The following is a 26,386-nucleotide window of genomic DNA, read 5'->3' as shown; positions in this document are numbered from 1 at the left end:
TGGACATTCGGATCCTGAAAACTTTTTAAAATATTGACATTTAATAAACAATTAGTAATTGGAACACTGGCTGTCAGATATGTAATGGCATTAAGGCAGTATTGTCAATTTTTTAAAGGTGGAACGTCTTTTCTAAAGTTGTGATATATTTTACAGGTATATACAAATTTTTATAGATGAAATGATGTATCTGGGGTTTACTTCAAAAATAACATGGAGGTTGGAGAGTGGCTGGAAATACAGATAAAACAAGCCTGGCCATGAGCTGATAAATTATTGAAGCCGGTCACACAGGCCCTGGGGTACACTGTATGATTCTGTGAGAATAGAAAGTTTTTTAAAAGTGTACATATTTTGATCTAACATTTTCACATTTAGAAATTCATCTTAAAGATACAGCACACATATACAAAATAATGTATGGGCAAGGATATTTATTATAGGATTGTTTGAAAGAGCAAAAATAATAAAAAACTAAATTGATAAGGTTAAATAAATTATGAAACACACATATGGAATACTATGCATCTGTTAAAAAGAATAAGGCAGTTTATATGTATTGATATGGTCCAGTCTTTAATGTGTACGGATAAGCAAAAATAGCAATGTATAGGAATTTGCTACCACTTACGTAAAACATTTTTATAGAGTGTTACGTCTACATCTGTACTTAAGCAGAGAAATCAGGAAGTATATATAAGAACTTGATAGCAGTAATTGCTAAATAAAGGGTAACAGGGTGGGAAGGGGCAGAGATGGTGTGGAGGTTCACTTATGCCTGTAAACAAAATTTAACTTGAAAGTTTTTACCTTGTACCTATGGTTTAACTATTCAGAGTGGTAATTTTTAATTTCATAGCTTTAAGCCCCTCCAGCGGTAGATTCTAATCGTTAAACCATTAAAAGAAAAAAAAAGCACATCCAGAACATTGCTTTCACCCTTTGGAGGCTGTGGCATGTGCAGAAAATGCAGGTGCTTTTACTGAACACTCAGGATGACTGAGCGGCATATGGGTGCAGTATGTCCTCTGCCCCAGATGCTGACTGCCTGCCACAAGGGCTGAGGGGATCTGTTTTTTTTTTTTTGTTTTTTTTTTTTTAAGATTTCTCAGATTCATTCACAAGCCCTGATCTGGATATCCCTGGAGCTGGACCAAGGCTCTTTTCCCCATCATTGTCTCGTCCTGGAGTTACAGTATCAAAATTCTGAAAAGATATTTAATCCAAAATAGATGACATTCCACGCTGGGAAACAAGCTGCCAGAAAACAAGCTGCTAGACTACAAGCAGCTAGAAAAGAAGCCACTCCTAAATTTCCATGAGCTTAAAATATTATATTCACACTTGCTTGCTTAAAATGCACATGCTTGCTTTGTTTTTATGTTTTGCGCAGTAGATGATCTATAGCACGGATTATGCTAAAGAAAATTTGTGGTGAGCGATCCTGAGACTGACCATAAGGGCACGAAGGAGGGCAGATATTTCCTTAGGGTGAAACAATGGACAGTCTTGGAAGCCAGATCATCCATTAACAGAACTCTGTTCAGGCATGAAAGCATGTGGTTGAACCTAGGGGAAGTACTTGCTATCTTGAGATGTCCTGGAGGCAATAACAGGATAGACTCAGAAATTTTGCATACCCCCAGGAGGGTGACTGTTCCTGGAAGGGATGGGCCTGAAATTAATCAGTTAACCAGCAAGCAGAATTTAGTGCTTATCGCATGGAATATCTAAACCCCACCTCTTTGATCACATTTTTTTCTGAGCTCTATACTCCTAGTAAATATGATGTCCACCAGGCTTTCGGCACTCTGGATCCATGAGATCTTGAGTCGCCTGGTCCCATCTTTGCTCTTTACTTTGTCTCTTAAGTCTTGTGTCGCCCGTCCTCAGACAGGGTCCCGAGCTGCGCTGGACGCAATTCCAGACTGTTCATCTAAAATTAATCTTAATAGATTGGATTAAAGTAGCAGAAATTTCATTTATATTTATCTTCACAAGTGATAATCACCTATGATTTGATTTTCAGGAGCTATCCATGTTGAGTTTTTAATAATAATTTTATTTAGCCTTGAAGATGAACTGGTAAGCTCCTCTCAGGGATTATCTATTCCCTAAAGTTTTTGTAGGTTAAATTGTTTTCTTTAAAGGGACAGAGCTTTGATGACTTTTCATGTCCTTCTATAACCATTGATTTTCCAGAAATCCCACATCTTCTTGAATCAACTTTGATATTTTTGTAAAAATCCATTTTTTCTCTAGATTCCTAAATATATTAGAATAAAGTCATGCATAGTAGCTATTAAAATAAAAATCCACCCCTTCCTCATTCATAATCCTAAATACCTTTTTTATATCAGAGTTGTCAATTGTCTATTATATTGTTAAGTAAACAACCTTTAGATTAAGTTTGCTGGGTTTTTAAATTAATTTTTAATTTTTATTATTATTAAAATTTTTTTTCTGGGGGAGGTAATTAGGTTTCCTTATTTATTTATTTTTATTATTTTTTTGATGGAGGTACTGGGGATTGAACCCAGGACCTCGTGCATGCTAAGCATGCACTCTACCACTGGGCTATTACCGTCCCCCACTTCCTTTTCTATTTTAATAATCATTCTTACTGTTGACTTGGGTTTATGTGGTAATTTCTTTTTTTGTTTGTTTTTTTTTGGGGGTAATTAGGCTAATTAATTAACTAACTTTTAAATGGACCTCATGCATGCTAAGCATGTGCTCTACCATTGAGCTATATACCCCCCCTCCCCTAACTTTTAGAGTTGACTACTCATTCATTTAATGTGTTTAGCACGTTACTGGCAATGAGTAGGTTCTGGAGATCTGTATTTGTAGAACAAAGGCCCTACCTTCAGTCCTTGGGTTCTGACAAGAGTTTAGCTTTGGCTACACTGAACTGGTTTTGAAATGCAGAATTCACCCCTGTTCATTTCTAGTTTGTAATTTTAGTTTTGATTCTCTTGAGATGTAGTTATATTTGGAGGTGTTTTTAGATTTCTAAATGGGCAGATTTCTTTTTGCTACTCTTTTGTTAATTTCTAATCTTCAAAATTTATAACATTAAAAAAATTTTTTTTAATGTTTTAAAAATGAAGACCTTCTCATGATAATGACACTTTATTACTGTTCTTCAGAATGAATCATCCTAACAAGGCTTTTTGATATTTGATACATTCATAAGGCTCTCCTCACACGCCTTAAGTTTATTACTACTTAAATATTACTATTAAGTAATACTGTTATTGACAATAACTAATATTTATTGAGCATAGGCTTTATATAAAATATCTGACAGTCCTCGTGAAAACTCTATTAGGTAGGTATAATTATTACTGCTTAAAAATAAGTAAACTGAGGAACAGAGACATTGCGTAATTTGCCCAATGCTATACAGTCAGTAGTTGGTGGAAATGAGATAATGTTAAGTAAGGTGTATGGCGAAAGGCACATTCACAAAATATTTTAAGAGGGTCATTTTCTATTGGGAGTTCTCAGAAGTTTAACACACTTTAAGTGGTAACAGGAGGCTTTTCTATATTCATATTACTTTTTTTTCCATATAAACTCTCTGATGCTTAGTAAACAGTGAGTGTGAGGCAAAAAAAAATTCCCACATTTATTGAATTTTCTTCTGCGTTCATCAGGGTTATCTGATGTTCCATAATGGAAGTGACAAATGAAGGTTCTCTGCCAATAATCACATTACATTAAGCATTATCTAATACTGAGTCAGGCGTGGATTCCATATGAAGGCTTTCTAACCAGTATGAATTCTGTAGTGTTCAATGAGCTGTGAGCCAAGGATAAAGGCCTGCCCACAATCTCTACATTCATAAGGTTTGATACCAGGATGAATTCTCTGATGTTCTGTAAGTTGTGAACTACGAATAAAGGCCATTCCACATTCCCTACACTGATAGGGTTTCTCACAGGTATGGATTCGCTGATGGTGAGTCAGCTGTGAAACACGAATAAAGGCTTTCCCACATTCCTTACATTCGTAGGGCTTGTCTCCTGTATGAATTCTCTGATGTTGAATAAGGTATGAACTACGACTAAAGGCCTTCCCACAGTCCTTACACTCGTAGGGTCTGTCACCAGTGTGAACTCTCTGATGTCGTGTAAGCTGTGCGTGCTGTCGGAAGGCCTTCCCACATTCCTTACATTCGTAAGGTTTCTCCCCAGAATGAATTCTTTGATGTCGAGTAACTTCTGAGCTATGAATAAAGCCCTTTCCACATTCCTTACATTCATAGGGTTTCTCCCCAGTATGAATCCTCTGATGGACAGTAAGCTGTGAATGCTGTCTAAAGGCCTTCCCACATTCCTGACACTGATAGGGTCTAGCCCCTGTGTGAATTCTCCGATGAACAGTAAGTTGTGAACCACGAATAAAAGCCTTGCCGCAGTCTTTGCATACATAGGGTTTCTCACCTGTATGAGTTCTACAGTGCAGAATAAGTTGTGAGTGCTGTCTGAAGGCCTTTCCGCATTCTTTACACTCGTAGGGTTTGACTCCCGTATGAAGTCTCTGATGCAGAATGAGTTCTGAAGTGCGACCAAAGGCCTTCCCACAGTCCTTACAGTCATAAGGTTTCTCACCTGTATGAATTCGCTGATGTTGAACAAGGTGGGAGGTACGACTAAAGGCCTTCCCGCAGTCTTTGCATTCAAAGGGCTTTTCACCAGTGTGAGTTTTCTGATGTTGAATAAGGTGTGAGCCACGGCTGAAGGCTTTCCCGCATTCATGACATTCTATCAGCTTCTCGCCAGTCTTGTTGCTGTGCCGTAGGGGGAGGGACATATGATGCTCAAAAGTGGGCATGTTCTCATAGGCGATTTTCACTTGCTTGAAACAGCACTCATGATTTACTTGTTGTCTTTCAAACTGGCCTCTGTATGCCCAGTCATCTCCGAAACTGGAGCCCTCAAAATCACAGCATTTAAGGTTTTCCATTAGCTCCCAATTGAATGACTCTACTTCAAAGATACCTTTTTGTAGAAATTTCTCACACCTGGACTCCAAATCTGGGGGGGAAAAAAAGTACATGCAACTTGTTCTCTTTTAAGAGAAATAAAGAAATTCTACAGCAGATTAGAGAGACAAAGTGAAAATTATAACCACAATAGATGAATTGCTTGTGTAAGTCTCAAATATTGCCATTCAACTTCTAAAAGCACACAAAAGCACAAATATGATGGCTCATATGGTGCCAGAAAGGAGAAAGAAAACAAGTTAAGCCAGTGGTTCTTTTTTCTTTTGGTTGGGGGAGGTAATTAGGTTTATTTATTTATTCTTAGAGGAGGTACTGGGGATTGAACCCAGGACCTCGTGCATGCTAATAAGCATGCGCTCTACCACTGAGCTACACCCTCCCCAAACCAGTGGTTCTCAATTAGGAGAGATCAGAATCATCCAGGAAGCCTTTTAACAAAACAAATGTCCAAGAACCACCCCACACTGAGTCAGAACGTACAAGAAGAGGGTCAAGGAACGTGTGTACAGACATTTCTACATACATATTTTAAAAGTAATACATGCATTTTAATTGAGGTAAGATTCACATAAGATTTCCCATTTGGCCATTTTAAAGTATACAGCTCAGTGGTCTGCCGTACATTCCCAGTGTCCCGCAGGCATCGCCACTGTCTAGTTCCAGAACACTCTCATCACTCCAGATGGAAACCTGGCCGCCCATTAAGCAGCCACTCCCCACTCCCTCCCGCCCCTGGCAATCACCAGTGGCAGAGAACCACTAATTCTGTCTCTGAATTTGCCTGTTCAGGGCATTTCATATAAATAAGGCATCTATATTTTTAACATTTTGATGCTGCTGCCAATCAAAATGAAAATCTCTTTTTCACAGCCTCCCCATCGCACTTTGAATAAATCCTAATTCAATGCCACAGTTCACCGGTTCTTGGAAAAGAGGGTCCCCTGCTTGTCTCTGTTGTCACTCTGTCGCTCTAGCTCAACCAAGGACAGTGCATTTTCATTGGGAGCACTTTCCCCTTTCCTCCCCATGTAACGAACCACAGGCCTCCTCTGAGCATCTAGAATCAGTCTAGGTGTTTTCCATCTCAGGCCGCTCATCAGCCTCTTCTGTCTATCAGGAATCCTGCCCGGGGCTCTTTGTACAGCTACTTTTCTCTTCAGGTCTCCGGTTAAAACTCACACTTTCACAACAGCTCTCAGACTGACAACCCTAAGCGTACACCTGGATTCTCTCTCCCACATCATATGGGTCCTATTGTCATAACACTTCTCTCAGTTGCACTTAAGAGTTCCATTTACTTACTTATCTGTTGATTATTTGGTTTCTTATCTCCCTGATGGCAGAAGTAATGCCTTTCTCACTAGCCATGGTCACCAAACCCTAGCACACAGTAGGCTTTTAATTATGGATTGTTAGATGAATAAATATTGGATTCTAAAGACAGACCAACGCAACACAATAAAAAGGCCAGAAATAAGACTAAAGTTTATACGGAAACTGAATGTATTATAAGGGTGGTATCTCAAAGGAGAAAAGGACAGTTTTTTTCCCCTCCCTTTCCTTTACTGAAGTATAGTCAGTTACAACGTGTCAATTTCTGGTGTACAGCACAGTGTCCCATTCCCTCACACACACACACACACACACACACACATATACGTATGTTCATTTTCATATTCTTTTTCATTCAAGGCCACTATAAGATGCTGAATATAGTTCCTTGTGCTATACAGAAGAAATTTGTTTATTAATTTATTTTTATAGATAATGGTTATCATTTGCAAGTCTCAAACTCCCAGATTCATTCCTTCCCACCCCCTTTCCCCCAGTAACCATAAGACTGTTTACTATGTCTGCGAGTCTGTTTCTGTTTTGTAGATGAGTTCATTAGTGTCCTGTTTTTTTAGTTTTTGGAGGGGGCGTAATTTATTTATTTTAGAGGAGGTACAGGGGATCGAACCCAGGACCTTGTGCATGCTAAGCATGCACCTCTACCACTTGAGCTACACCTTCCTCCCTCTATTTTTACTTTTAGATTCCACATATGAGTGATATCATATGGTATTTTTCTCTCTCTTTCTGGCTTACTTCACTTAGAATGAAGTGAAAGTCCATCCATGTTGCTGCAAATGGCATTTTATTCTTTTTTATCACTGAGTAGTATTGAGAAAAGGATAGTTTTTATAATAAATAATTTGGGACAACTAGATAGTCATTTGGAAAAAAATAAAATTGGATCCATATGTTATGCTACCATATACCAGAATAAACTCTGAATAGAGTTTTAATGTTAAAAGAAAATAGAAACCAGACAAATACTATAAGGAAACATGTAGATTACTAGGTTATTTTTAATAATAATCATCTAATTACTAGATTATAAACTAGGTTTAGGGAAGCCTTCTAACAATGAAACAATGACTCAAAATCCAAAAGCACCAAAAGAAAAGGCTGATCAATCCCACTGTGTAAAGGTGAAAAACAAAACAAAAAACGTGCAATGTCAACAAAAAACACCAAAGGCCAAGTGAAAAGACAAATGACAGAGAAAGTATTTGAAACTTATATCACAGATAATGGGATGATCTTCACAGTATATAAAAGGCTCTTAAAAACTGAGAAATGTCCTCAAAAAGTTAAACATACAATTACCAGCTGATCCAGCAATTTCATTCCTAGTACATACCCAGAAGAAGTGAAAACGGGGACTCAGATACTTATACAGCAATGCTTAGAGCAGCCAAAAGGTAGAAAGAACCCAAGTATCTATCAACAGAGGAATGAATAAGCAAAATGTGGTACATACATACAATGGGATGTTACTCAGCCTTTAGAAGTAATGAAATTCTGATAAACGCTACGACATGGATGAAACTTGAAGATACTATGCTAAGTGAAAGAAGTCAGATACACAAGTGCATGACTACATTTACACGAGGTACCTAGAATTGTTAAGTTCATAGAGACATAAAGAAAAGAGGTTACCAGGGACAGGAGGGTGGGGGAAATGGAGAGTTACTGTTTAATGGGTACAGAGTTACTGTTTGGGAGGATGAATAGGTTCTGGAAATGGACAGTGATGATGGCTGCACAACACTGAATGTAATTAATGCCAGTGAATTGTATACTTAAAAATAGTCAAACAGGTAAATTTTGTGTAATGTTTATCACAAGTTTTAAAAATCTAATTTTAAAAGTCCCCTACTCTCCCACCAAGAACTACAAGGACTTAGAAAACACACCAACCAAATATTCTGTGAACGATCCTAATACTTGTTTTGGAATAAACAGTAATGGGCCTACTAGCAACAAAATAAAGAAGTTCAGTGGAGTCATACTATATACAGTAAAGTCTTCAGGTCTGTCTTTGCTCAGAAAAAGACATTCAAAAATACTATTTTCACACTATTAATCCAATAAAAGAAACCAGGAGTCCTTTGAGGAATAGCTGATTTCAGGGATGAGGCATGAAGAATACAACACGAGCCCAGAAAATGTTAAGTACCAGAAAATAAGGAAGTAGTCAAAAAAGGATGAGGGCATGCCAAAAGAACCCAGGAGCCAACCTGTAGGTGTTCCCAATGGCCAAAGCTTGAACAATATGAACAACAAAATAAGCAATGATAAATTTGGACTGTAATTCATAGAATACAAGAATAAATAAGTAGCCCATACTGATAGAAACAAATCACTGAGTAAATGGTCAGCCCTTTCTTACAGAAAAATTCCAGTTAATAAATGTAGAAGCAATAAGGGACATAGAAAATCAACACTAGGCAGCACTACTGCATTAACTGTTACAGATAAGATCCACCAGTGGATGCTAAAACCAGTGGGCAAAATGAGGAGAAATGGTAAATCTATACAGTCTCAAAGTATCTCCCTCCAAGATACAATTACAATTGGAAAAGGGAGAAACATGAGAGACACCTTAACCAAGGTGATCAAGGTTAACACTACCAGTAATAAGCCATATCAACCTGAGGTAAACCCTGGTGTGATGCCCAGAGAAGGATACAACATCACTCCTGTGGTATTCCTGCCAAAGATGCAGAATCTCCATCTAATTGTGAGAAACTATCAGGCAAGTAAGAGACAGTCTCCAAAAAAGTACTCATCAAAAGGTTCAAGGTCATGAAAGGAACCATCACAGATGGGAGGATGCTAAGGAGACACAACAACTAAATCCAGTGTGGAATCCTGGACTGGATCCTGGGATAGAAGAAAGACACTGGGGAAAACCCAATAATATTCTAATGAGATCTGTAGATTAGTTATTAACAGTGTGCCAGTGTTAATTTCCTGTTTTTGATAACTGTACGATGGTTATGTAAAATGTTAACCTTTGAAAGCTGAGTGAAGAGTACATGGGAATTCTCTGTAATAATTTTGTAAATTTTCTATAAACCTAAAGTTGTTTCAAAATAAAAATATTTCTTAAAAAACTTTACTAAAAAGAAAAAAATTCTATTTCAGTCTTGGGAAGAGAAATACAGGTTTAAGCATGTTTCTTAAAGTCAAAGACTATTATAAAGCAATAGGAAGTACAACTTCAAAATTGCTTGAGGGTAGAAAAGGTAAGAAGAATTAGGAACAGAAAATGTAAAATAAAATGGCAGGATCAAAACACATTAATTATCACAATAAATGAGAATGGATTAAATTCTATCTAAGTCAAGGAATCTCAGCTTGATTAAGAAAGGCAACTAATTCTGATTACAATGGACACACTTAAAATGGCAATCACTTTTTTAAAAGGATAAGCAAAGATACATCGTAGTTTTTTAAACTAACACAAACAGGGCATTTGATATTAATATCAGAAAAAAATAGAATTCAAGGTTAAAAGTACTAAGTGTGAAAATGAAGGATGGACTGTACTGGTAAGAACACAATTTGAAACAAGGATCTATTTTTCACCTTTATAAAAATGTAAAATGTAGCAAAATACATAACACAAGAAACAGCTCTCAGATTTGATAGCACAAGTACAGAGAAAGTTAAAAGGATAAGCAGACTCTAAATCATATCATCAACAGGGTTATAAAGAGGTGAGCACCCCCATCCAAAGAACACTAGTTTTAAATATATGTGGAACATTTTCCAGAACTGGAACAACTTGACTTGTTGACAACACTGGAAGAGAAAAGGCAGTGGAATGAGTTCTTCTTTGGGCTACACTGAACTCCATACTCAGTAAAAATATCCTGCCTATCCAAGAAAGAAGGCAGGATAAAGACATTTTCATGTGATCGAAAACAGAGAATTCCGTCAACAGCAGACCCACACAAAAGGAACACTTAAGGGTGTTCTTCAGATAGAGAAAAAAGTGATCCCAGATGAAAATAAATGACAACAATACAGAGAAGTCAGGAGGGGGTAACTGATAACTATGTATTCAAAGGCTCTAATTTGGTCCAGCAAGTGCCAATTACTGACACTTGCTAACATTTATTTGGTGGTCAATATTGCCTGCATTGTACTGGGCATTTTCACATATTAAGTCATGAAAAGGCACAATAACTGTACATGGAAGGTGCTATTTTTATCCCATTTGCAGAGGAGAAAACTGAAGCACAGAGAATTTAAGAAATTTACCTAAACTTACAGATCTAGTAAGTGGCAGAGCCTGGTTGTGAACTCAGAAAATCTGATTCCAGAGTCTTCCCTCAGCCACCACACATCCTCACCTCTCAAAAGTTAAGAGAGTAAATGAATTAGGTAAAGTGAGAAGCTGTTTTAAGAAAATAAGTATTTTTTAAAGGAATTAAGACACTTGTAGAAAAAAAGGATCCAAAGCCCAGGTAAAACGGCTGCGACTGGGCAAGAAGGGGGCACGTCTCTGTTTGAAAGGGGAGGAAAATATGAGAGAAGAACAGAGAGGAATTAATGGGGATGAGGGCAAGGTTCCCTTGGAAGCTGATGTTTGCAAGGTCTTTGCTTTTCATGTCTTCATGTCTTAGGCTTTTATTCCTCAGTTTTTGGAAGGGCTTTGAAGAGAGTTTCCTGACAACAACTAAGGTTACTGCTATGAGTTGACTGACTCGCTGGCTGTTATTCCCAATGACCTCCTGCCATTGCCTCACTCACCCGGGCACCATGGTCCTGTCATGTCGTTTGCAATCAACCAGGGTTCCTTTCCTTGCTCCAGTAAGGAGATGACATCGGGCTTAGAGATGGAAAGTCCTGTTTATAGGAAAAGAAATGGGGCATTAATGTGCTGTTCCAAAATTCAAACCCAGTCCTTTGGTCACCAAGGAAGAGAGACAACTACATGAAGGAAGCTGTGAAGGTTGCCCAAAGGATGGGAAATGGCGGTGCCAATGGAACTACCCATTTCCGCTTCCACAAAGCACAAAACAGTTCCCTTGGAAACAGAGAGCAGAAACCTAGCCAGAAACTTAAAGTCTCCCTAGAAATTCACCATGAAGCAACCAGAAATTTTATTTTTCATTTGCCCTCTCCATCCCCCTAAGCCATTCCTCGCTATTCCTGGCCCTGCTCCGTGCCCGGCTCTGTGCTTCAGACAGCTTACCTGTAAGGACTGTATTACCCTGGCCCTGTCATTTCTCACTGGGTTTGGTAGATGGAAAGCATCAGTAGGAGGTCAGCGGGCAGGAAGAGACAGAGTTCAGGACATCTCTTAACCTCTCACCCCTCCTCTGGCCCAGGCACCCTGGTTTCTAGGGCTGCTGCCAGCTGGCCCTTCGTGACTCCAGCTCTCACCCCCTTCCGGTGGTAGTGCTTCCTCCTTTTACCCTTTCCATCTAAAGGTAGCCCCTGGAGGCTTTGTTTCCTGGCTGCTCCTGTATTATACAATGGCCTTACCTAGTGAGACCAAGTTACTGAAGTTCTCCAAAGTCACATCCCTGTACAAGTCCCTCTGGGCGGGTTCTAGGCACTTCCATTCTTCCTGAGAAAACTCTACGGCCACATCCCTGAAGGTCACCAATCCCTGAAAGAGCCCGTGAATTACTAGTAAACGAAATGACTTTTATTTTTTAAATTCGTTACAAAAAGTTTTCAAAATACACAAAGTACAGAGCATAGTCTCACAACCCCCATGAATCCAACACTGTGCTTCAACAGTTTAACAAGACTTAGCAGATCTGCAAATGTTAACCACCATATATAAAAACAGATAAAAAACAAATTTATTCTGTAGAGCACAGGGAATTATATTCAATATCTTATAATAACCTTTAATGAAAAAGAATATGAAAATGAATATATGTATATACATATGCATGACTGGGATATTATGCTGTACACCAGAAACTGACACATTGTAACTGACTATACTTAAATTAAAAATAAAGAAAAGACTTTGCAAATCTTGTTTCATTTCTTCCTTTCTGTTTTTTGCTCCTGGTGTATTTTGAGGAAAATCCCACATATCAAACATTGTACTATTTCACCCACAAATACTTTAGTATCTAACAGATTACTTTTTAAAAAAGCCATAATAACCAGAATATTATTATCATACTTAATATAATTAACAATAATTTCCAGATCAAGTTTCAAATTTCAGAAAATCCCAATTTTCTCAAAAGAAATTTTTTTTTCCAGTTGGTTTGTTCAGATCAGGATTCAAACAAAGTCCACACAACTTAGCTGATAGATTTCCTAAAGTCTCTCAAATCTCTAACAGCCCCCACAGACCCTTTAACACACATGCACACAGTTGAACCCAGAGAGATAAGCAAATATGTTAGGAAATGCTTTGGGAAATGGGACACATACCAACTGCGATGTGAACCCGTGACCCTCACTTAAAGCTGGCATCCTAGAAGAGCTAATCCCTCAGTGAAATGGTGGGTTCCAACAAAAACCTGGCTGGAAAAGAGGGACAAGGAACCTGCTGCACTCCAGTTACAAAAAAAAGGATTATTACTGATGATAGTACTATCACTACCAATAATCTTGCCTCTGCCAGTCTATAACGAAAGGCCTACTCTCAAGTAAGTCTGGAATTCAAAGTAACATCATTCATGCAGTTGGGGGAAACCCCAGGAGAAAAGTTAAAGTGTGCTGAATTTGAGAACACTCCTAGGTGCAAAACCTCTCGGAAGAACGGCATCGTCTCTACCAGCTCCCTAAGGACTACTACATGTTAAATCAACTAAGATAATTTAATGGGGAAAGATTAGTCTTTTTAACAAATAGTGCTGGGACAAGTGGCTACCCACATGCAAAGAAGGTGGACCCCACCTCAAGCCATATATAAAAATTAACTCAAAATAGATCATAGATCTAAATGTAAAAGCTACAACCATAAAACTCTTAGAAGGAAACATAGGAGTATACTTCATGACCTTGCTCAGGCAATGGTTTCTTAGGTGTGGCACCAACACAAAAAAGAACTAAAAGATAAATTAAACTTCATCAAAATTAAAAACTTTTGTGCTACAAATAACTCCATCAAGAAAGTGAAAATCCAACCCACAATTGGGAGAAAATATTTGCAAATTGTATACTTGATAAGGGACTTGAATCCAGAGATATATAAAGAACTTTTATGACGCAGTAATAAGAAGACAACCCAATTATAAACTAGGCAAAAAATCTGAAGAGACATTTCTCCAAAGTAGATATACAAATGGCCAATAAACATATGAAAAGATGCTCAGCATCACTAATCAAATCACTAATGCAAATCAAAACCACCATAAGATGCCACTTCATACCCATTAGGATGGCTATTATCAAAAAACCAAAATAATACATAGTGATGAAGATGAGGAGAAACTAGAAGGAATCCTCTTACACTGCTGGTAGGAATGTAAAATGGGGCAGCCACTCTGGAAAAGTTTTGACAGTTCTTCAAAATGTTAAACACAGAGTTATCATGTTACCCAGAAATTCCACTCCCAGGCACAGAGAAGTGAAAACATATGTCCACTTAAAAACACTGTTATACGCCAATGTTCATAGCAGCGTTATTCATGACAGCCAAAAACAGAACAACTCAAATGTCCATAGACTGATAAATTGATGAACAAAATGTGGTCTATACGTATTCACGGTAAATTGATTGGTATAAAAATGAACCAAGTATGATGCATGCTAACACATGGATGAAACTTGAAAACATTATGCTAAGTAAAAAAAAAAATCACACACAAAAGATCAAATAGTATATGATTCCCTTTACATGAAAAGTCCAGAATCAGCAAATCCCTAAAGTCAGGAAGTAAATTAGTGGTTGCCAGCGGATGAGGGGGATTTGGGAGTGACAGTTAACACAAACAGGATTTTTTTTTGGGTGGTGATGTAAATGTTCTAAAATGGATTGTGCTGATGGTTGCACAACTCTGCAAATACACTAAAAACCACTGAACTATACACCTATATGGGTGAATTTCATTGTATGTGAATTATATATACACAATAAATAAAGCTTTTAAAATTACTGAGGACCTCAAAGAACTTTTGTGAATGCTGGTTATATCTATCAATATATACCATATTAGAAATTAAAAGTGATAAATTTAAAGAATATTAATTTATTTGACAACCAATAATAAACCTGTTATATAGTAACATAAATAATATACATTTTATGAAAAATAACATCAAAATAAAGAAGAATTTAGTAGCATTGTTTTACATTTTTGCAAATCTCTTTAATGACAGGCTGAATGAAAGAGTTAGATTTTCACAACTTTGGTGTTCAATCTGTTGGGATAACACATGTCATGTAGCTTTTGGGAAACTCCACTATACACTGTTTAGAGTTGAGTGAAAAAGGCAGATAACATGTTAATACTATTATAAAAGTAATTTTGACCCCCGGACTTCCTGAAAGGATCTCAAAGTCTTCCTATACCACACTTTAAGACCTGCTGATCGAGTGCTATACAATTTAACGTGAATGATTTGAAAACACATTGTGTTGAGTGAAAAAAATCTGGTAAAAAATATAGAGTGTAATAACTGTAAATCGAATTTAAAAACAGAAAACTCAACAGTATACTGTTTAGTATGCATTCATATATGGTAAAAGTACTGTAAGACTCAAAGTACCAATAGACAAAATTAAAAGCAGTCATTAACACTGGCAAGAATGGTAATGCAATATGGGAAGGGCTGTGGGAAGGTGTAAAGGTGGCTTAGATGGTATGTTAATCTGGGTGATGAATATATCAATACTCATTTTATTATTCTTTATACCATATATACGTCATAGATTTTTTTTGTTTATATTCTTTGATAGTGTGAAATGTTTTACGATTTTTAAAGAGGGGGTGACATTTAAAAATAGAAGAAAAAAGGAAACTACCTGGGTTAATGGAAAAGATCAAAGTTATCTTATCTGCAGCTCTGTTCAACCATGGTTCTTATAAAGGTGGCTCTTACATTTCTCTCAAGAGAACATATTTCTGGTGGGGAGGGTATAGCTCAGTGGTAGAGTGTGTGATTAGCATGCACAGGGTCCTGGGTTTAATCCCCAGTACCTCTATTAAAAAAGAACATTTTTCTGCTTCATCCGTGCTCTGGAAAGAGCACTGAGCACATATGTGGAAACCGTTGGAGAAGAGAGGGCCACCAAGGGCGGTGGGGCACCATCCCTCATTCCCTGGAATAGAGGCACTGGGAGCAGGTTACTGAATGGGGCTCAGCAAGACAGGGAAGTTTCAGGATAAAGAACACAAATGTTGATAAGACGTTATTTCAAGGATAGAGGAAATTTCAACTTACCTGGGTCATGGCTTTTAGAACTACCTAACCCGCTTGGATTTCTTGAGCTTCTTCTCTTGAACAAGGCAGAGTCCTGAAAAAGCAGAGTTGGGGGAGAAGGGACAGATCTCACATAAACCAGCTTGCCACAGCACGCCTAAACAGATGAGCTTAAAACAACTGTACCTCCAGTGTCCCTGCTCTGCTCCCTCTCCCCTCCCCTTGTCCCAACACATGACACCAATACTAAGACTTCAGAGTTAACAAAACCCAGCCCCTCTCCAAACCCTAGGGAACTGAAAGATGGCTCCAAGGCAGGGATGTGCTCCAGCACTGACACAGAATCCAAGCACCTCAGCAGGAGGGATTCTGGCCTGGACAGCCCCCCATTTGTTGATGCTAATCTATACCCTAGATGGGGCCTGGACATCTCCTACCTGTTCCAAGTAGGCCTTCCTTTGCAGCTGCAACAGGAAGGATCACAACTCAGATTCACTCAGACTTTACACCTTAAGGACAAGGACAGTGCCTACAGGCTAGGAGAACAGCATATGTGTGCAGGCCAAACCTGGCCGAAAAGACATCCTTAAGTAAAGTCTTCCAGCTTCTCTGGGCTCAACTGGCAAAACCTCTTGGGCACCTCTACTTGCCTCTTCAAAGTCCAAAAAGGGGCCAGGCTGTCCACACCAGAGGCTCCATCAAAGCCCCTAGCTGTACTCACCAGACAGGAGCAAGAAAACCACAGTAATAAAGGCATCTTACAAGAATACCTGCACATCCAGAGTATTGACCCAAGGGGAAACTTGATTTCTGGAAGCCTCATGGCCCTAAACTCTTTACTTTCCTTCTAAGCCCCCCACTGCTGCTTCCCTGCAGAACAGCACTTCCTCACTGGCTGGCAGCTGCTGAGGCTGGAGTTGTGTGGAGTTCGGCCTACCTCAAGGTAATGAGAACTCAGGGGTTTTAAGGAGGGCAGTAAAGCTGGTTCTAGTTAGAGGTGCAAGCAGCTACCCATGGTGGGGGGTCTGAAGGAAGACTAGTTTAATCACTGGTGGGGTGGTGTCAAGGAAAATTTCCTCTACATTATAGAATACGATTTGAGATCTAAAAATCAGAGAATTTAAACAGAAAAGGGAGAGAAAAGCATTCTGAGCACAGTGAAGAGCAGTGGCAAAAACAGAGAACCAAAAGTAAACGGTGGATTTGGAGAGCACAGAGTAAGTGGGAATGACTTGTAGAGTTTAGGGAAAGGTCTAAACCGTGCTGTCCAACAGAACTTCCCGTGATAGTGAAACTCTCTTTATCCGGTACTGTCAATTACATAGCCATGAGCCACATGTGGCTACTAAGCATTTGCAGTGTGGCCAGTATGACCGAGGAACTGAATTTTTAATTTAACTTTAATTAATTTAAGTTTAATTAACTCTAAAATCTAGAGAAAGAAAATGCTGATGACACTAAGGGTTGGAAAACGAAGATGTATGAATGAAATTAGCAACTATGAGGGAAAGGACCAGGTCTCATCATCTCTGTAACTGGCACCTGCCACAGTAACTGAAGGATAAAGGTGAGCAACGAATACTGACTGAATACATTTGAATTTGGTTTTCACCCATTAATGAATGGAAGGCCACTGAAGAATTTAAAGAAGGAAGTGACAGGGCCCATATGGCCAGATTATTTTATTGGGGAGGAGTGGAACTGGAGTCAGGGAGATCAGCTGAATGGTGCTTGTACTTTCCCAAGTCAACAAAGGGCCTCAGCCAGGACAGTGACAGTGGAAATGAGGAGGAAGAGGATGAATTCAAGGTGCAGAGAAGTAAAATCAACAGGCTCTGGCATCTAACTGGATATGGACACAGAGAAAGAAAGAGGAGTCAGGAATTCTTTCACATTTACTGAGTTCCCACCTCAACTGGCATGGTTCTACATGTAAGGAAGTTAACAAATCCAGTCCCTGTCCCAGTGGCTCTCATGTTCTAATGGAAAGAGACAATAACAAATATTGATATAGTAACCCTGATATTCCTATTTATATGTCAAGTGGCCAAATTCTCATGGAGAAAAAAAGATCAAGGGGATGGGGAGCGTTGGGGGAGTGGAGGGCAGCCTGAGAAGGCTTTTCATTGGGAAGGTGATGTGTAAGCACAGACAGAATGGAGGGTGTGAGCTACACAGGTGTCTATGGGAAGCGCAGTCCTAGCCAAGGGAACAATAACTACAAAGTCCTCGGTCCTCAAGGCAAGAACAGGCTTTCTTTGACGACAAAGTGGAAGGAGACTAGAGAGGCTGGAATGGGGTTTGCAGGAAAAAGAGGGTCAACAAGGGAGATGGAAGTTGGGTCACAGGGGGCTTGTCGGCCATTGTGAGAACTTTGGTAAAAACTCTTGAGTAAGACAGGAAGCCACTGAAACATTTTAAGCCAAGGAATGGCATAATCTGATTTACCTTTAAAGGGATCACTCAAGGGAAATGGACTAGGAGGACAAGGGGGAAGCAGGGAGACCAGTGAGGTTACTGCAGGAATCCTGGCAAGGGGTGAGGAGGGCTCGCATTAGGGTGGGATGGTGGCAGGGGAGGTAACACGAGCCAAAATCAGATTCTAGATATTCTCTGAAGGTAGGGTTGACAGGATTTGCTGATTTTAGGTATAAAAGAAAAAAAAGAGAACAAGAGGATGCTAAGGGTTCTGCCTTGAGCGACTAGAAATATGAAGCTGCCGTTTTTTAACACAATGGACTGTGAGAGCAGCAGGTTTGATGGACCAATTATGAGTTCTGTTTCACCTTAATACTTGAGATGATTATTATACATCCAAGTGGAAGTGCCAAGTGTCCATTAGACATTTGATCCTGGAGTTCAGGGGAAAGTCCAAATGTCGGAATGTAAAAGTGGAAGTTACTGATGTACAGCTGATATTGAAAGCTCTGATACTAGATAAGACTGCCCACAGAGGGAGTGAAGGTAAGGAAGAGGAGAGGTCCAAGACTTGAGCCTGGGGGGGGCTCCAATGAGAAAAGGATACCAAGAAGGAAGGTGAGGACAACAGTCAGGTGCTACTGAAAGGTCGAGTGGTATGCGGAATGAGAACTGTCTGCTGGATCTGGCATTAGAGATCCTTAGAAGTCTTGACGAAAGCTGATTCTCTAGAGCAGAGGACACAAAAGCTTGGCTGGAGTGGGTTCAATAGATTATGGAAGAAAAGGAAGTAGAGACAGAACAGCCAGTCCTTTCAAAGAGTTTTGCTGAAAAGAAGAGAGAAATGGAGCTAGAAGTGGATACGGAATCCAGGTAGGGTTATTCTGAATGTGGGAGAAATTACAGTGTGTTTTATAGTGATGGAGAAAAATGAGTAAGGCAGGGACACAGGAGACAACTGCACAGGAGCAGAGATCTTGAGTAGGAGGGAGCGGATGGGATCCAGCACCCAACTGAATTGACGCTGAATTGGGAGCTGAATTACAGAACTTCAGATAGTTAGTTCATCCCTAGGGAAGGCCTAGTACCGAGGTACAGGAATGAGCCCCAGGATTCTAGTGTGTGGTGCCATTCATATACACTTACATGTAGTTTTATTCTTATAGCCACCCTGTCAGTTAAATAAAGTTGACTTTATTCCCCACATTATACAGAAGAGGAGCTAAAATACTTGAGAGGTTAGGAGATTCACCCAAGGCCACACTGGGTGGGACAAGAACCCAAGTGTTCTATTTTACTGCCCAGAGAAGTTTCCATCAGAGTAAATTGCCTCCCTGTGGTTACTGCCATCAATGGGGGAAGGAACAATAAATCCCTAAATAGAAAGGGACCAATTAAGAGAGTCAGGGGTTAACGGGAGAAAGAAAATGGAACCTTTTGTAAGCGCTTTGCCACAGGACACAATTCTGACAAGTAGTAATTTCTTCTAAGAATTATTAGACAAGAAGGAACCAGATGTGTTAGAAATCGGGGAGGGGGGGAGCCTAAAAGAACATCTCAGAATTCAGAGGGAAAAAGACACAGAAGAAATGAAATCCGAAAATAAAGGTCAGTGATATGGAAGAGAGATTCAGAAGCCCTAAAACATGTATAAAAGTGGAGAATAAAACAGAACAGCTGCAGGAAAACAAGGAAGAAAAGTGAATAAAAGAAGATTTTCCAGAGGAAATTAAATACTTGAATCTTTAAATTCAAAAGAATCCATGAGCGCTTATAAAAATTCACAAAGGGCCACCCCTAAAGGTATCCTGGTAACGATCCTGAAATTCTTCGTTACTCTGAAATGTCCATGGATTATTCAGAACTCATCATACAACACCAGGCAATGTTCCCTTTGGAGGCTTTCTGTGTTCTTTCTGGAATGCTCCTCTAGACAGCTACAGAGCTCACTTTCTCCCTTCATGAAGATTTCCTCTGAAATGTCACCTCTATGACCGAACTATTAAAATACTACTCTTTGCCATCCACTCTAGCCTTCTCTGCTTTATTTTTCCTTATAGCACTCAGTGCTACTAAACATTACATTTTATATTTGCTTGTCAATTATTTGACTCTTCCCACTAAACTTCAAAGCAGAAATCTTGCTGGTTTTGTTCATTATTAATCCCTCAGGACATAAAATACTGCATGGGAGGCACTCAAACTCTGCAATGAATGTGCAAGATCACAACAAAAACTTTAAGAATTTATCAAAGTAGCAATTTCTCACCCTATTTTTTGTGGTCTTAAGTCAAAAAGTTCTAATTTGATAAACAGTTAATATAAAAATTAAATTGCTGTAGAAGTATTTCAAACAAATATAATATATTTATATTTTGTGGGCACATAACATACAAGGCAGAAAATCAAAAAGAAAAAAAAAAAATCTATTTGAGAAGATTTAAGAAATTCTACCCCCAAATACTAAAATCAAAATGAAAGGCAAATGATAAAATGGGAAAAAAAATGTCTTTAACTCACAGATAAACGACAAAAATACTTATTGGATAGTGCTTTTCAAATTAAATTTTCAGGAAAAAAGCAGTGATTTTAGATAAATGAGCAAAGGATATGCATGGGTCATTCACTAGATGATAAAGTGGCTTATCAACCAATCAAGAGTTTCTAAACTTCAGTGCGGAGGGTGTAGCTCAAGTGGTAGAGCGCATGCTTAGTATGCACAAGGTCCTGAGTTCAATCCCTGGCACCTCTTCTAAAAATAAATAAACCTAATTACCTCCCCCTGCCCCACAAACAATATTAAAAAAAAAAAGAAATATTGATTTTAAAACAAGTTTTTAAACTTCACTAGTAATGAAGGGAATGCATGTTAAAGCAATAAGGAAAAAACATTTTACAGTTACCAGTTTGGCAAAGATTTAAAAGATATGATGACACTTCATAATAGCATGATGTGAGGAAACAGACATAGCATATAGTAGACTAGAGCTGGCACGTACTTGCAACCAGGCAACTTAGCAGAAATTAAGCCTTGTATATCCTCTGATGAAGTAATTCTGTATCTGAGACTCTATCTAAAAGGTGAGTATGGAGAATGCGATGGAGATAGTTGACGATGGAAACAACATGGAGAGAATTTAAATATTCTACAGAAGGTCAGTGATACGTGATAAATGATAACATATTCACACCATGGAAACACTTGCCATAAAAAGAATGATACCTATCTTTGTCAATGTTAAGATGTTAAACAAGCAACTCTGGGTGAATAAGGTAGGTAATAAAATGGTATGTGTAGTGTAAACTTATTTTTATGGGAAAAATATCTATATGCATGTGTATATGCACAGAAAGTGGACTGAAAGGATTTTCAATTAAATTTTTAGATTTGTCTCTAGGTGTACAATTATGGGGGAATCTTTATTTTTCTATATTTTCAAGTTTTACCTTAAGCATATGTTTTACAATCATAAATAATACAAGTAACCCCATCCTTCTGGGTGCGGATAGATTATAAAAGGAAGTATGAATGGAGTGATATGAGGAACAGTGAGGTGCCTTTGGGAACTTTTATGCTGAAGGAGCTTTATTTTCTCCATGGTTCTAGAGCCTTTGAGGAGTGTGTTCTCAAATAATAACTTAAAGTTCCTAACTTCCCACCGAGGAGGTGAGTTTTCATACAAAAGGCTTCCTGTGTCCTTGGTCTCCTCACTCACTTGTGCACGCGCCTCTTGTCAACCTCTCTCCACCATTCAAGATGTCTTCTTGCTCCAAAAATAGTTGTAATTCACACCTAATTTACAGAAGCAGAAGCAACTTCCTACACATTGAAGAAGAAAGAGGTCTTAGCCAGTGTGGTAGACACCGCTGATTTAATTACTAACGTTTCGCCATTGTGCTGTCTGTCTTTCCTTTTGGACATTTTCCAGCCCCCTGCAGTTAGGCAGAACCGTAAACTGGTTCTGACCAATGGGAACATGAGCTGCGGTGATGGGTGTCACTTCAGCCTCAGGCACTGGAAAGACTGCACAATTCTCTAATCTTTGTTAGAGGAGGCTGTGCCTGTCAGATGGTACAGCTCAGGACGATGGAGCCTCCTTTGGGCTGGGACCCTGCCTATGCTGATGCACACTGGACACACAGCATGAGCGAGAAATAAAAAGTTATTTTGTAAACCTCTGAGACTCAGGAGTGTTTTTCTACCACAACATAAGATACTACTTCACACTCAATAGGATGGTTATTATTTTAAAAAGCAGAAAATAACAAGTGTTGGCAAGGATGCAGAGAACTCTTGTGCACTGCCAGTGGGAATGTAAAATAGGGCAGTTGTGGAAAACGGTATGGTGATTCTTCAAAAAAGTAAACATACCATGTGATCCAGCAATTCAACTTCTGGATACATACCCAAAAGTGAAAACAGGGACTTGAACAGATATTTGTAAACCCATGTTCATAGCAGCATTATTCACAATAGACAAAAGATGTTAGTAACCCAAGTGTTCATTGATACCAGTAAATAGAATGTAGTAATACATGTACAATGGAAAATTATTCAGACTTAAAAAGGAAATTCTGACACATGCTACAATATGGATGAATCTTGAAGCTATAATGCTAAGTGAAATAAGTTAGTCACAAAAGGACAAATACTGTATGATTCCAATTAAGTGAAGTACCTAGAAAGTCTAATTCAGAGATAAAAAAGCATAATGGTGGTTTCTAGGGGCTGGAGGAAGGGGAGGAAAAGGGAGTTACTGTTTAATGGGTATAGTTTCAGGGTTTTAAAAATTCTTTTAAAAAATACTTATTTTTATTTATCTTTAATTAAAAAAAATTTTTGTTGGGGGGAAGTTAATTAGGTTTGTTTATTTATGTCTAATGGAGGTACTGGGGATTGAACCCAGGACCTTGTACACGCTAGGGACGAGCTCTACCACTGAGCTATGTCCTCCTCCACTGAGTTTTAGATTCTGAAGATGAAAAAAGTTCTGGAGATGAATGATGGTAATGGCTGCACAACAATGTCAATGGACTTGATGCTACTGAACAGCATAGATAAAATGGTAAATTTTGTTATGTATATTTAATCATAAAAACCTCCAACAAACTGAGATTGGTTACCTACAATGGGTGATTGAGAACACTGTGGAAAGAATGAGGAAATGGGATTGGGAGAGAAGGAATGATGGAGGAGTTACTGAGTACTGATCTAATTCTGACTTTCAGAAATATGTTAATGTCTCACATACTCAAAAAATAATTAAAATCAACCAGGATGTTGAACCTATGTATATTATAAATGAGTAACATTATCATACAGAAAGATGTAAGAAAAACTGTATTTTTCATTTTTTTGGGGGGGGGACTGTATTTTTACTATGAACTGTAAAACTAAAGGCAAAAAGAACTGTATGTGTATTTGGGTTAGCAATTCTTAAACTACTTTCTACTCAAGACTGAGCAAATAAAAATATTGTAGTTAATGAGAGCCAAGTTTTTCACTGTCAGAGAGAGGAGTTACAGAAAAGGAGATGGAGAAGGCTAGAAGAACCCAGTTCAAATGATTGAACTGGAATTGGAGATATCGTATAAAATCACAGATTATCTATACAGGTATACATACATAGATACAGATGTGTCGATACAGATGCATATATTTCACGTCTGGTCAAGTCAACTGGCAATTACATCCCAGTAGCAATGAGCACATCTAATCTTGGTTTCCAAATACAATTTTCTAATAAAAGGAGTCAATGATCCCTGGGCAATTTGCTGATTCCAGGACTGGGGCTGAAAAGGTATAGTATCAAACTGGAACCTCCTGTGATTCAAGAAAATAAGGAAGTACTAAGAAAAAAAAAGTAAATAAAGGGGACACACTGAAAGGACACAGGAGTCAACCCGAAGGGATTCCCAATGGCCAAATTTGGGACAATTTGAGCAATAAAATAGTTGGCAGTAATGGATTATAATCTATAGTATGTAAAAAAATTCAGACTATATTTACGTAATTTAGTAAATAAATAAATGGGGAGAAGGTAAATCTACTTCTGAGAGGATTCTAATTACTAAGTGTAGACGGAATAACAGACACCAAAACAAAATCACCATTTGGCAAATACCTGGTAATAAATTTTCAGGCAAGAATTATCAATGGATAATTGTGGAAGTAGGATGACAAACAATATATCTATAAAGACTTAAAATATTTCTCCATAAGACACATTAATTATAATAGAGTGATTTTGCAGTGGAGAAACCTGGCAAATTAAAGTTAACACCACTAACAATGACACAAATTGATCTAATGGGTCTCCCAATTAGATGCACTAACACATCACTTTTGGGGTATTCGGCCCTCAACTGCATAATCTGAATTTAATTATGAGTAAGTATCAGACAATCTCAAATTGGGGAACATTCTACATTGCAGAATTTACAAAATAAATGACCAGTTCTCTTCAAGAGTGTCAAGCTCATGAAAGACAAAGATTAACTGTGCCAGATCAAAGATTAAGGAGAGTTACCAACTAACTGCAACACATGATCCTGGACTGTATCCTTGTCTAGAAAAAGGACACTAAAGGACACTGATGAAATTGGAATAAGGTTTGTAGATTAGTTATAAATATTGTATCAGTCTTAATCTCTTGGTTTTGATCATGTACTGTAATTATGTAAGATGGTAACATATGAAGAAGTTGGGTTAAGAGTATTTGGGAATTCTACTTTCGCAACAGTTTTAAGTCTAAAGCTAATTCAAGATGAAAACTTTGAAAAATTTTGGATAAACATTAGCTGTGCTGGGAGCATGGAGGGTATAAGCCTTTCAATTCACCTCCAGGGCACCCAGTAATTTACTCCTATGGCAAATACTGGAGAGGGGGTGGGGTGGTGTCTTTGTTAGGCAAGAAGTTTCAGAAGAAGGAAAGAAAAGCACGTCTAGAAATAACAAACCCAAAATGAAGTCATTTGCCCCTACAACAGCGAACTGAAACTTAATTCCAGTTTCAGTCTCTCTCAAGAATGTGATTTTTAAACTAACAATGTGAAATTTCTTGATTAGCATTAGTGAGGTAATCTGCATGATAAGCCCCCTGCCATTCCGTTCCCCTAAAAGAAGATATCCAGGCCTAAAACAATCCTTTCTTTTGCTAATAATTTCCTTGCCCCACTCTCCTAATTCCTACAAAAACCTCCCATTTTGTACAACTCTTTGGAGTGAATACCTCTCTACTTGCTGGACAGGATGTCGCCTGATTCATGAATTGTTGAATAAAGCCAATTAATCTTCAAATTTATTTGGCTGAAGTTTTTGCTTTTTAAAAACATACATCACGAAAAACAATACTGATTTCAGGGAAAGAAGAAAACGTGATGCACGGGGAACTTGAATTTTGGATGTTCGACAGCAATTCTTTCCTTCTCCTCCCAACATGTTTCTTGGAGAAGAGTCAAAAAAAAAAAAAAAAAAAAAGCAATCATGCGGGACCAAGGCATTTTCAAAGGATTATCGCCCAATCCTCCCACACCAGGGAGGAAAGGTAGAGGAAACGACATTATGCCCAAGCCAGGTGTTACAGGAAAAGGGTGAGGTTATCACTGTCCAAGGCCACAATATGCCAGAGCACTTAAGTCACAGGCACCTCACACCCACACTTGGGGCTGCGCAAATGGTCAGTGTCACATAAACATAACCACATATCCACTTTTAAGACACATAAGGATACAATCACACAATCATAGACACCTCCACACCCTTATACACAGTCACAGTCTCACACCTACTAAGGCACACACACACACAATCTGCTCACCACCATGACACAACAAAGACACATTCAGAATCGCGCATTCTCAGCCCGCTCCCGCCAACGCGCACAAACCCAAGGCTCTGGACACGCCCCGTCCCCGCCCCGGACTCCCAGACCCCTCACCTTCTGCCTCCCCTTGGTCGCGTCCGGGTCTCTGCGGAATTAACGATCTCGCCACGACGTCAAGTGAGACGTAAAGCTGGGCCGCCGTGAACTCTGGGAAATGTAGTCCTGGGCCAGACTAGCCACCAACAAGATGGCGTTCTCTTACTTCAGGGTCTGGTCTTGGCCCGTTTGACACTGCCCCCGAGAAATTTCAAAGAGGGGAGTATCCGCTTCAAACCTCCTACCAGGCTTGGGTTGATCTTCCTCCAAGGCAGGACTCCTCACCCCAATAGCCTCATAATCACAGGAAGAGGCCGCCAAATTCGCGTGGGAGACAGGGTGTCGACC

The 26,386-nt window shown here is 38.8% G+C and overlaps 1 protein-coding gene and 1 non-coding gene across 3 annotated transcripts; both read right to left on the bottom strand.

Annotated features, from left to right (window-relative positions):
• Nucleotides 1-419: 419 nt before the first annotated feature.
• Nucleotides 420-26,331, bottom strand: ZNF565 (zinc finger protein 565). Of its 2 annotated transcripts, XM_045512893.2 has the most exons (6): nt 26,057-26,331; nt 23,743-23,940; nt 15,720-15,792; nt 11,844-11,970; nt 11,106-11,201; nt 420-5,046 (listed from the first exon to the last, which is right to left on the bottom strand). In XM_045512893.2, exons 3-6 carry the CDS (start codon nt 15,726-15,728, stop codon nt 3,776-3,778), a joined length of 1,503 nt encoding a protein of 500 aa, XP_045368849.2. In that variant the 5' UTR covers nt 15,729-15,792; nt 23,743-23,940; nt 26,057-26,331; the 3' UTR covers nt 420-3,775. The 2 variants fall into 2 exon arrangements, with proteins under 2 accessions (XP_045368849.2, XP_010948439.2); XM_010950137.3 differs by lacking the exon at nt 23,743-23,940.
• On the bottom strand, nt 5,320-5,395 carry TRNAN-AUU (transfer RNA asparagine (anticodon AUU)). The gene is given in 2 exon segments: nt 5,320-5,355; nt 5,359-5,395. It is a non-coding gene; the product is annotated as a tRNA-Asn (tRNA).
• Nucleotides 26,332-26,386: the final 55 nt, after the last annotated feature.

This window comes from Camelus bactrianus, chromosome 9 (genome assembly GCF_048773025.1).
Source record: "Camelus bactrianus isolate YW-2024 breed Bactrian camel chromosome 9, ASM4877302v1, whole genome shotgun sequence".
NCBI lineage: Eukaryota > Metazoa > Chordata > Mammalia > Artiodactyla > Camelidae > Camelus > Camelus bactrianus.
Note: the sequence above shows the minus strand (reverse complement) of the source record. Positions and strands in the feature narration are given on the sequence as shown.